Source organism: Eptatretus burgeri, chromosome 17 (assembly GCF_056783735.1).
Source record: "Eptatretus burgeri isolate ZD-2024b chromosome 17, Ebu_testis_v1, whole genome shotgun sequence".
Classification (NCBI taxonomy): Eukaryota; Metazoa; Chordata; class Myxini; order Myxiniformes; family Myxinidae; genus Eptatretus; species Eptatretus burgeri.
Window position 1 is genome coordinate 48,225,974 of NC_140977.1, and position 12,429 is coordinate 48,238,402.

At 45.3% G+C, this 12,429-nt stretch overlaps 2 protein-coding genes across 2 annotated transcripts in view; both read left to right on the plus strand.

Moving 5' to 3' along the window:
- Positions 1-12,429, plus strand: part of LOC147010021 (uncharacterized) — an 85,215-nt gene that overhangs the window by 21,810 nt on the left and 50,976 nt on the right. The window lies entirely within an intron of this gene.
- On the plus strand, positions 1,650-7,203 carry LOC147010022 (uncharacterized). Its single transcript, XM_085861093.1, has one exon. The coding sequence runs from the start codon at positions 4,645-4,647 to the stop codon at positions 5,665-5,667; it is 1,023 nt and encodes a 340-aa protein (XP_085717219.1). The 5' UTR covers positions 1,650-4,644; the 3' UTR covers positions 5,668-7,203.

Genomic DNA, 12,429 nt, shown 5'->3' on the forward strand with positions numbered 1-12,429 from the left:
ACCCAACTGAGGGCAATCTCAGTTCTTTCCACAAAGCTCGGAACAAGTGTGTATCTACCCTCAGGAGAACCAGAAAACAACATCTTTCTCATCTCAAGTCTGAACTCTCAAACCTCTCTCCCTCCTCAAAATCCCGGTGGCGTTTAATCAAATCTGTTTCTGGTGTATGTTCCCCCTCCATCCCCTCCCTTACCTCAAATGGCCACACTGCTGATACCACACGTGATAAAGCTGAATGTCTAAACTCGGTGTTTGCAGCTAAATCTTGTGTCCAAAACCCATCACTTTCTCTACCCACCTTACCCAGTCGCACCCAACTGTCCCTGGACTCTGTATCCTTTTCTCCTGACAAGGTGGAGAGCTTGCTTTCAAACCTCGAGTCAGATTCTGCAACCGGTCCAGACGGCATCAGCCCACGTGTCCTCAAAGCCTGCTCTTCTGCTCTTGCTCACCCTCTCTCTGTTCTATTCACCCTCTCATTTGCCCAAGGTCATCTGCCATCTGCTTTGAAATCTGCTAACATCACTGCCCTGCATAAAAAAGGTGCAAAAACAGATCCCTATAACTACAGACCAATCAGCCTTCTCCCAATCATCAGCAAGGTTATGGAATCCATCATCGCTTCAGACATGAAATCCTTCCTCTTCTCCAATGGCTTGATTTCCAATCATCAATTTGGTTTCAGACCAGGTCACTCTACCCTGGATATGCTGCTTCTGCTCTCCCATCAATGGATGGAGGTCCTCAATGCCAGACAGGAAATCCGAGCCATATCCCTGGACATATCATGTGCTTTTGACACAGTCTGGCACCCTGCCCTACTCACCAAACTCTCTTCCCATGGTATTCAAGGCCATCTCCACTCATGGCTCGCAGACTTCCTCTCCTGTCGCAGTCAACGTGTGGCCCTAAATGGAGTTCTTTCATCCCCTCTTCCTGTGCAGGCTGGAGTTCCTCAAGGTAGCGTTCTGGGCCCTGTTCTTTTTCTGGTTTTCATCAATGATCTCTCCGACTCTCTGGACAATCCTCTATTTCTCTTTGCCGACGACTCCACCCTCTGCCGTACCATCTGTCATCCCTCAGACCGGCAAGCAGCAGCTTCTTCGCTCACTGCAGATCTGGATAAAATCACAAACTGGTCCAACACGTGGAACATGCATTTCAATCCAGACAAATCTCACACTTTCACAATGTCTCTTCGAAAGGACCGTTTATAAAAAACCCCCCATCCACTTTCTCAACAATCCTCTGGAAGAAGTCCTTTCTTTCAAGCTTCTGGGTCACACTATCTGCCATGACCTTTCCTGGGAAAGTCACATTTCCAACCTCGCCTCAAAAGCCAGTCGCCGACTGGGAATCCTCCGTCGTGCAAAGTCCTTCTTCGGCCCTCTTGAGCTCCTGACCACTTACAAAGCTTTTGTCCGTAGCCTGATGGAGTACTGCTCTCCCCTCTGGGCTGGTGCTCCTGCCTCCCACCTTTCTCGGCTTCACGCTGTCGAAACCAGGGCATTTAAGATCATCGGCATCTCCCGCAATGAAGCTGAGTCTTTGGGCCTCTCACTCAATCACCGCAGGTTGGTCGGTGGTCTTTCTGTCTTCTACCGACTCCTCTCCAGCCTTGCCTCCCCTGCTCTCTCTGCGATTTGTCCCCACCACATTTCCACAGGGCGCTCAAGGTCCGCCAACAACCCCCTTCTGGTAAAACTACCAAAATCACGAATCGCTGCTCATCTTCACTCTTTTATTCCTCTTTTTTCCTGCCTTTGGAATAAACTTCCTCACTCTATTCTTTCCCATTCTTCCCTCCAGGCTTTCAAAACAGCTGTTCACCACCACCTCTTATCTTCCCTCATCCAAATCCCTGATCTTTTCTACCCCCGATAATCCACCCAAGCCCACTTCCTTCAATTCCCCTGCTTTCCTTCCTGAAAGTCCCTGAAATGTCCATCTTCTCTTCGCCATGTTCCCCGTCCCATCCCCATCCCTCTCCCTTCCACAGTTCACGTAATGTGTCTGTTCCCCACTGTTTTGTCCCTTCCACTCCTACCCCTCTTGTCTCATGCCCCCTTGCTGTGAGTTGTGTGTTAGCTCTCATACGAGCCTCGACAAGGTATATAAAATAAAATAAAAAGACTACTGAACCACTATTGAATAAACTAAACTCGATCGATGTGCATGTAGAAATGCCAAAAAAAAAATCGAAATTTTTTTGAAAAAGAAGTTGCAAAATTTTTTTTTTCCTCAAACAAATTTTTTTGGGGGTTAGAAATCACTTAAAACATGTAGAAATGCAAAAAAAAAAAAATTCAAATATTTTTCAAATAAAGTCGAAATTTTTTTGAAAAAAAGTTGCAAAATGTTTTTTTTTTTTCTCTAACAAATTTTTTTTTTTGGTTGGAAATCACTTAAAACATGTAGAAATGAAAAAACAAAAATTCAAATATTTTTTCAAAATGGCCGCCATAGCGGCCATATTGGACTTTGGCCCAAGTCCAAAATCTAATGGCATGATCCTTGGACCATACCTAATCCTCCCACCAAGTTTCGTCGAAATCTGTCCAGGACTTTTTCCGTAATACTGTTGGGCAATTCCACGCGAAGGGGGAAAATAGTCAGATTTTTAAAGTGAGGTATTTTCAGCTAAATGTTACTTTTTCTGACTTCATAAGTTGAATTAAAGGGAATGACAAAGTTTTCAAATCTCAGCTACCATTTGACAAAAAAATCATCATTCAAACATAATCCATAAAATTTGATTCAATTTTTACTTTGAGCTATAATCTTCAATTGACCTCCTTCTATACATTTTCAGACATAACCAGTTTTTGAATCATGTCAGTACTTCATTAGGCATGTTTCTCAAACATATTATAGAAAAGATTGCAGGATGTTGAAGGTTTTCAGAAAACAGCCCCTGAAATCAGCTGGTCTGAAGGTGATGTAACATGAGTCACAAAAATTAATAACATTTTCTACTAGACAAAAACCCCTGCTGTATTGGAAGTGCCAATTAGAATGCTCCTACTAGTCCCTGTGCTGAACTGAATGGCAGCAGCAACAGACCTCTAATTGTCTTCTGTGCTGTAATCTGGACATGTGAACATCGGTAACGCGAGTCACGTGTAGCGCGAGTCACGAATTTTGTAACACGAATCACGATAATCAGGTGAGTTTAGTTTCAAGAAATAGTAATAGATTGCGCGACGGAGGAATTTTTATATCCCAGAATCCTTTGCGTGAAGTCACGGCATGTTCAAGCTTGTTTGCAAGCGCGAATTTTTGAAGTGACAATTGTCTATCATCCATCATCAGTCAAGGTAAGGATGACCATATGCAGTTTACAATAGATAAATGTGATAATATAGAAGTATATTTTACAATTTATTCAGACATTCACCTCGCAATTTATCCATGATCATTAAGTTTCTCCACCAAGTGTCCAGCACGGAAGTGACGGGATTACGATAGATCATGCTTTACAATACCCTTGTATTTCTATCCTCGGGGTGAGCACATTCCTCTCAATGTGTGTTTATTTAACGGTAGCCATAGTCCAGTGAGTCCAGCACACAAATTCTAGATCCGCTTTTTTTGGTTACCGTCATTACAGATTTTGTTATAGCGCTTACTGCGGCTGAAAGGCAGCAGAAGAGGTGACAGAAACTTCGCACCGATGGAAAATACGATGATTATAGAAAACGGCAAAGGGAATACAATATGAATTACCGCAACATGAAGAAAACAAAAGAAATGAAACTGCCGACGAGTGAACAAACATAGTTGATGCGAATGAACCGTGAAAAGGTGAGGCAACGCGGGTGGTGAAGTGCAGAGCTCTGAAGAAGGCGCGAGCGACTTTGTCCCCTACCGCGCATTCTTCACCCTTCAACAGTGGTAGCGCTTTGGGGGAAAGCTATGCGCAAGGCAAAACGGGCATTGACTTCCTCACTGCCGAGGACCCCGAAGCGAAGAAAAGCCATGATCAGAAAGCTGTACACTTCAATCCAAGAAGATCAAGAGAATGATCCTGAACAACAAAAGCCGAAAGGGGGCCAAAACTCCATTCCAAGTGAAACCATTGAGGCGGTGAAAATATTTTACGCCAGGGATGATATTAGTCGGCATGCTCCAGGCAGAAAAGATGTTGTCACCGTGAGGGCAGATGATGGTACTAAAGTCCAGTACCAAACCAGGCACCTCACTTGCTCCGTAAACGAAGTTTACGCGCTGTTCCAGAAGGAATTCCCAGATACGGAAATTGGTAAAAGCAAGTTCGCTGAACTTCGTCCTCCGCATATTCTACTGAGCAGCAAATTACCACATAATGTTTGCTTGTGCCGGTATCATGAAAATTTCGTGACCGCTGTAAATGCTTTGCATAAGGTCCAGCCGTCTGTACCAATGTATTCACATGACCTCCCTCAAATGTTTATATGTAACCAAACGTGCCGCAAATGTTGATTTAACGAATGTGAAACCTGCTCTGATGCAAAAGGATTCCGAAAGGTGTGTGTTGTTGACGAAAACAGACAAGTTACATGGACAACTTGGAAAAATGACTGTGATGGAAAACTTGCCAAAGTCATTGAGGAGGGTACAACAAATGATTTGGTGGACCACATTTGTAATCTGATCCCAAAGTTCATGGAGCATTGCTTCGTCAAAAGGGAGCAGGCCTGTTCGTATAACAAGGAACGGGATGCTGCCTCTGCCAGTGAACATTCTGATACAGCTCTTGTTCAGGTGGATTTCTCGGAAAATTACACTTGTGTCTACCAGGATGAGATTCATAGTGCTCACTGGCAGCAGGCTCAGGTCAGTCTGTTCACAGCTGCATTATGGTTTGAAGGTACAATCCATCCGATTGTATTAGCGTTAGACAACCTTACACATTCGAAGGAAACCATTGTCGCATATATAGATCGTTTGTTAGACACAATTCCAGACAGTGTCACACATGTATCCATATGGTCCGATGGGCCTGCTTCCCAGTTCAAGAATAGGTATATTCTTGCTGCGTTGAAGCCTCTGCAGGAGAAACACAATAAAGAAATCATCTGGAATTTCTTTGCAACGTCTCACGGAAAGGGCCTGGTGGACGGAATCGGTGGAGCCTTCAAGCGTGTTGTATGGAATACGGTTAGGAATAGAAAGGCCATTGTTACCAATGCGTCAAGCTTCAGGGAAGCGGCAATGACAAGCAATGTGCTTGTAGCTGAAATAAAGGGCACGGAGATTGAAAGAAGAAATGAAGTCCTGGGAATCAGTCAGGTTTTTAAGGATGCCAGTCCTGTACCTGGCACAGGTGGTGCGCATTGTATGAAGTTGATGAATGACGAGATAGAACTCTGTACAATCACCTCAAACGCTAGGCCTGCAGATGCTAGGCCTGCAGTTGCGTTGCCTGCCTCAGATGCTGATGTGAACACTAAGATCTGCGTTGGGGATTGGGTTCTCGTGCAATCTGAGAAGACAAATTACCCAGGGGAGGTGAAACGTGTGGAACATGAAGAATGTCAGGTGAGCGTCATGGTGCCAGCTGGAAAAAATTGGAAGTGGCCTGTTCGGCCTGATGAGATTTTCTACACACATGACAATATTGTTCGAAGACTGGAGCCCCCATTCATTGTGAACCACCGCGACCATTTTGCCTTTGTAGATTTCTAGTTGGCACTCGAGACAGTTTCACTGCACAAAAGTGCATATTGTTTCTGTTATGAATGGCCCATTTGAAAGCTAAAATTCCTAGTTATGGCCTGTTTGAAAGTTAATTAATTCCTAGTTATTTAATGTTATCTCTGTTTTTAAGTTACATCAAATTCACTACCTGTAAATACTAGTCAGTAAGTTCAGCCTTTGTGAAGACAGCCGTGTGGATTATCAGTGTGGGATGGATTATTATCAGTGTGGGAAAATTTGTAACAGGAGTCACGGTAACACGAGTCACGATCATAACTTCATTTATTGCCCATATTTAGAAAGGAAAATCAATTATTTGTATCTTGTACGGAAGCCTGTTTAACTGTAACCCTTTGAACGCACAAACGATATTCTTTCGTTTTATCAGTTTAGGACAAATTTGGCATGTACATGAGGTGATTCTTTGGCTTTCCCTTTTCTGTACCACGAGTCACGCTATAAATAAATTCAAATAAAAACTATATTGGACAATTGAATAATTATTATTTGTTTTCTTTTCATACCTTACCCGCAAAGGTTATTACAAACTGAAGTACAACTTCTGACCGGTATCACTGCATTGTATACTCTGAGATATAGATTGTCAATTGAGCTAAAATGTAACGCGAGTCACGATGGAATTTCCCTGTTCACAAACAAACAAACAAACAAACAGACAGGGGTGAAAACAGTAACCTCCTTCCATCTTCGATGGCGGAGGTTAATTACCACACAGACATCTTTATGAAAGGCAGCCATGTGTATCTGAAGTTTGGTTTTGGGGAAGGTTGTGCCAATATAACAAAAACAGTACAATGGGTTCATGACCCACACGATGAGAGTGATTCTTGGGGTTGGATTCAAAAGTGGTGTGAAGAAGAAAATCAGAAAAAGGAAACCTACACACTTGCTTGATGTTTATGGATATGCTTGTCATCAGTTTCAGAATGCTTTAAAGAAATCTGTGACCGCAGATGCAGAGGGTTTAACATCTAATACTTATTCAGACTCTAAGTTGTCAGTGCATCAGAGATGTTTTGCAAACCATCCATTGCAATACTCAGGGATATCAACTGCATAGTTGTAGGTCAATGTTTCTTGAAGATTGCTGGAGGGAAGAATCAGATTGAAGAGAATGTGGTCGTTGGTTCCACAGGTGGGAAAGAAGAGGAACGAATGAGTGGAGGCGAGCAGTGATTCAAGATTTTGGGGGTGTCACAAGAAGGCTTACTGGTGGACTGTGTGCCTGACAGAAACCTGGAGGGGGAGGACAAAGCATGAAAGAACAGGGTGCAAGACCAGAAAGGAGGGGATATAAGACAGAAAGACTACTGACCTGTCTGCGGTGGTCAAATGATAGTGTTATGGATCTGGCAGCCATATTGCACACAGACAGACAGCAGTCCCTAAGTTTAGTTATTTCGATAAGTATGTGTTTACAGTTAGAATCCCTCCTTCTGACTAATGGAAATTTCGTGTGTACGCTATGAAATATTGTATAGTCAGGTTTATTACATGTTTTACAACAACTACTACTACATCCTCAGCTACAACTACAACAACGACAACAACAGCACGCCGTCCTGCACTCGACCCGGTCGCCATTACGTACATGTTTTTGGCTGAGGACATGGGTGGAGCCTTCGTCGCCTCAGGTTGAAGCTCCGCTCCGAGGAGGAGCAGAGAGTGTTTACTAAAGCCAATGAGCGGAGGGCGAGCACCACACGCGCACCCCAGCCAATCGGGAGGCCGCCACGAGTCGCCTGACAACCCACCGTCCAATCAGGAGGCGAGTGGTGGGGAGAAGAAGCTCCTCCCACCAAAAGAGGAGTGTGGTGGTCGGGATGAGCGTTCGGCAGACAGTGTGCTCGTAGCAGGAGGTTCTGCAGACGGTGTGCTCGTGGCAGGAGCGTTCTGCAGTGTGGTGCTCGTGGCTGGAGAATTCTGCAGTGTGGTGCTCGTGGCAGGAGCGTTCTGTAGATGGTGTGCTCGTGGCTGGAGCGTTCTGCAGACGGTGTGGTCGTGGCTGGAGCGATCTGAGACTGGTGATCGTGGTTGAGCGGCATCGTGTTGCGGGTTCGAGTCCCGCCGGGCCAGATCGTCGGGAACCGCACAAGGTGGGAAGGTCCAAGCCAGTCTCTTACCTCCAGCTTACCTTCCCTCCGAGCTGGGGGTATCAATGAAGGCCGCGGCCACCATTTCTTTGGGTGTGTGTCTGTGTGTGGGCCCATCTTTTAAGTAGAAACTGTTAAGTGCCTGTGTTCCTTGAACATTACATTTTCATAATCGTGAAAACTCTTCTTCTTGTGTGTTCCCCTGCCCCATTATAAATAAATACCCCTTTTATTAAATGTTCCAGGTCGTTTCTGTGTTTCTTTCATTGGCTTAGCACGGTGTGTATTGAGAAATAGCGAGGCAGTAAATTGTTCATTTGGACCAACAGGCCTTGGTAACCTCCGCTCGGGTTACACACGGTTCGGGCACGGTAACGGCTCATCCCGCTCGAGGGCTGTCGAGGGTGTGAAATCCCTGGTAGCTTCGCCGCCTGGGTAATTAGGTATATTGAAGTTTGGCAATTAACCCTACTCCACGCGGTCAAATTATTGGCGATTCATGGTCCTGTAAGGGTCCCATGCCTTTCGGACTTATCCGAGGGTCACGACCTAAATTCTGGTGTGTTCGGTGGAGCTGACTCTACTGCTCCCTCTAGCGGTCGTGCTCGCCACCGAAAGCCAGCCCCGCAACAATAGGACTGTAAGACTCAGCTTCCTCGCATGAGATTTCAATGATCATGAAGACCTTGTTTTCCATGGCATCAAGCTTAGCAAGGTGTGAGGCACAGGTGCCAGCCCAGAGAGAAGAGCAAACAGCACTCCATGAATCTGCGGAAGAAGGCCTTGTAGGTGGATAAGGGTTCAGGTGTGTCAAGGAAGGACTGAATGATGAGGATGCCCAGTCGGGAACTGGCTTTCGAGGCCAAATTAGAAATCTGGTTTGCCCAAGAAAAATCATAACTAATAGGAAGACCCAAGAGTTTGAGTGACTGAACTTCTTCAAGAGAATTATTAATAAAGTAAGTCAGCGGGTTTGCCAGACGGTCCTTTCGGAGAAAGTGTGAGAAGAGAATACGAGATACTTTTCTCCCTCTTTCCCCACTGACATGTCATTGTCTTATTCGAAAATATAAATCGATAACCAAGCGAAGTTTTATTTTCCTCATTCCTTTATTTTTAAGATCCATACCATTGTGTTGATGCCTTTTTTTTACATCGTTTTGGTACATTTACTCACTTTTTTTTGTGAACAATCTTCAGATAAATCAACGACGATGTTCAGGATGTTTTCCTGCACCAAGAATGTTCAAACCATCACCGAGAGATCTTTGCTGCAATACCAGAAGAGTCACTGTGCGATGTGCAAGGAGTACAAACAGAAATGTAGTCTTGACCAGATACACGTGAATATTGACACTTGTGAAAAGACAGACAAGGACACTGATTGCAATAAACTATTTATTTCCTCCTCATCCACTCAACTAAACACGGATACCCAAGCCATCACTAGTGACTCTGAATGCAATAAACTATTTATTTCCTCCTCAGCCACTCAGGTACACACGGATACCCAAGCCATGACTAGTCCATCTAAATGTAGAATGTGCATTAATGCATTTGAGCAGAAATCAGCACAACAGGTACATTTAAGTATCCCAACAGTAGAGGGAGAGATGGATACTTTGAGACCTGCGAGGTCTCCTTTCCATCCTCGAGAAACTGCATATGGGGATAACAACCAACCGGCGAAGCCATATCAGTGCTTTGTGTGCAATAAATCGTTCAGTACCATTGAAGACCACATGAGGGTCCATATTGGGAAGCCGTATAAGTGCACGTTGTGCAATAAATCATTCACAGAGAAGGCAACATGCAATAAACATTTGCGGACACACACCGGTGAGAAGCCATATGAATGCAACGTGTGCAGTAAATCATTTGCATCAAATCATACTCGCCAGACACACATGAGGATACACACGGGTGAAAAGCCGTATAAGTGCATTATTTGCAGTAAATCGTTCACTCAGAGGTCAACACACAGGGCACATTTCAGGATTCACACTGGAGAGAAACCGTACAATTGCAGTTTGTGCGATAAGTCATTCAGTCAGATTGCAGGTCGCCAAATACACATGCGGACACACAAAAGTGAGAACATATGAGTGCAATGTGGGCAATGCAACATTCGGTGACAGCTCAAGACGCCCGGCACACATTGGGACTCCATCCATCTATCCATTGGGACCATATTCTGTGCAGAGCATTGGTGCTGCCTAAGCAGTCTTCTTGGCTATTGAGCACAATACTGAATGGGTCACCACTCCAACACAGACATTAGGACTCATACTGGGGAAAGCCTGTTTAACTGCAGCTTGTGCAGTAAATCATTCAAGCATTACTCAAGTTGCCAGGTACACATTCGGAGACACACTGGTGAGAAGCCATATACGTACTATGTGTGAAATAGAACATTCAGAGGCATCTCACATCGCCGAATACACGAGGACACACACAGGAGAGAAACCATATAAATGCATTTTGTGCACGAGGTCATTCAGTCAGTACACCGGTCTCAAGATACACATGCGGAAACACACTGGTGACAAACCATACAGATGCAATGTGTGCAGTGGAACGTTCAGTGACAGCTCATCTCTCCGGAAACACACGAGGATACATACGGGTGAAAAGCCGTATAAGTGCATTATTTGCAGTAAATCGTTCTGTCAAACGTCAACACACAAGATACATTTGAGGACTCGCATTGGAGAGAAACCATACAATTGCAGTTTGTGCACTAAATCATTCGGGCAGAATTCAGGTCGCCGGATACACATGCGGACACACACAAGTGAGAAGCCATAGAAGTGCAATGTGTGCAATAGAACATTCAGTGACAGCTCGTCACCAGGTACACATGATGACCCACACTAATTTTTACAAAAAGACATGATAGCATCTGTAGAGTAATCCACTGGCACATCTGTAAACATTTCAAGATTCCGGATCCAGAACAATCATGTAAACACAGACCAAACCGATCCTTAAAAATGAACATATTGTTGTGGGCCGAGGGTCGGTGGAGAGAACGACCACTAGGTGGGGAAAGCTTGCGTTGTCTCCCACCAAACTCCCCGGAATTGTAGGCCATCACTCGGATAACTCCGCGAGCCGGCGGGTCGTTTAACCGACCTTGGTCACCAATATCTCAACTGCGTAGCGTAGGGTCTATTTATCTATAACCAATTTACCCAATTAACTTTGTGATTTCTACTACCAGGGAAACCACGCCCTTGGCATGTCTTGCTCGAACCGGGTCACTCTACTGATTGCGGTAGAGTTCCAACTACCGACTACCAACTCCGGTTCGGGTGCAGCCGAGCGGAAACTGCCAAAGCCGTGCCGGCTGGAATGAACGGATTATCAGGGATAAAACCCCGCCTAAACTCAGATCCGAACCATGCTGGACCAATTCAAGAAGGGACAGAAACGGACTGGGAATATTTCTACAAATGTTTATTTACAATAAAAAGACAAAGGTAAGACTTAATGCGAATATGCAAGAAGTAATATTTACAATGAGCAAAAACACTTATTCAGTTCCACTTACAAGACGGGCCCACACGCAGACACACACACACACACACACACACACACACACACACACACACACACACACACACACACACACACACACAAATGAAAAGAAATCCAGAGTCTTTATTGGACCCTTGCAGCCGTGGAGAGAGACAAGTTGGGGGTCAGAGTTCGGTGGTGTACCTGACCGTCGGAGGAAGGGCATGCTCTGTGATGCGGCACCTGATAAAGGTCGTTGGTCCGGTCCCCAGTCGCACGTAGGGACTCGTGGTTCATGGCGGAGCTCAGGTGGTGAACAATCGGGGTCCACGGAGGGAGGTCAGGGTCGCTCTGTCCTTCCTTAAAACTCCTCGTAGCAGCCACCGTGAAACTCCAGAACCCCGTACAGCGACCGTGAAACTCCAGAACCCCGTACAGCCACCGTGAAACAAAACTGACTGCTTACAGCCACAGTGAAAGCAAACTCGACCGGACCCTTTTTACAGAGTCTCGGATATTTTATTGGCCTCTCTCCACCGGGAAGGGCCCTTGGTGAAAACGCACCTCGCTGTCCGCCTCTGATTGGACAGGGTCCTCCGGCCCACCTTTCCAGGGCGGGGCCTCGGCCCCTGCCAGGAGACCCCAGTTACTCCTCCACGTGGCTTCGCTCTCGACGAGTAAGTGTCAGCGCCACGAAGTTCATCGTACAAGAGTTACAACGTTCGTGGGAGTCGAGAATTGGAACCGCGAGACCCCCTCTTGGCAAGTCAAGGTACGAGCAGCCAGTGGGTGGTGATGGGCTGAAGGGGTCATGCAGATGGGATGGTTTATTAGATGTAATAACCTAACTAAAAGAAATCGCAACACACGCCTTTGATTCTCCCACTAGACAAAAGGAAGGGGATCTGACATACATACTTAATGACATAACTGACTTTTCGGACATCTGTATGTTGAATGCAAATGGTTTCCAGATCCGCGACAATATTGTGCTCACGCATTACAAGATGATCCCATTAAGTGTGGACATTGCGCCCGGACATAGTGCTCAAAGATAAAAAAAAAGAAGAATAATCGGCATTGTTGATTGAGGTTTCAGTTCTCAATGACTGAAATA

Coding starts and splice junctions, on each gene's coding strand:
- LOC147010022 (XM_085861093.1), top strand. CDS start 4,645: ATGGAGCATTGCTTCGTCAAAAGGGAGCAGGCCTGTTCGTATAACAAG.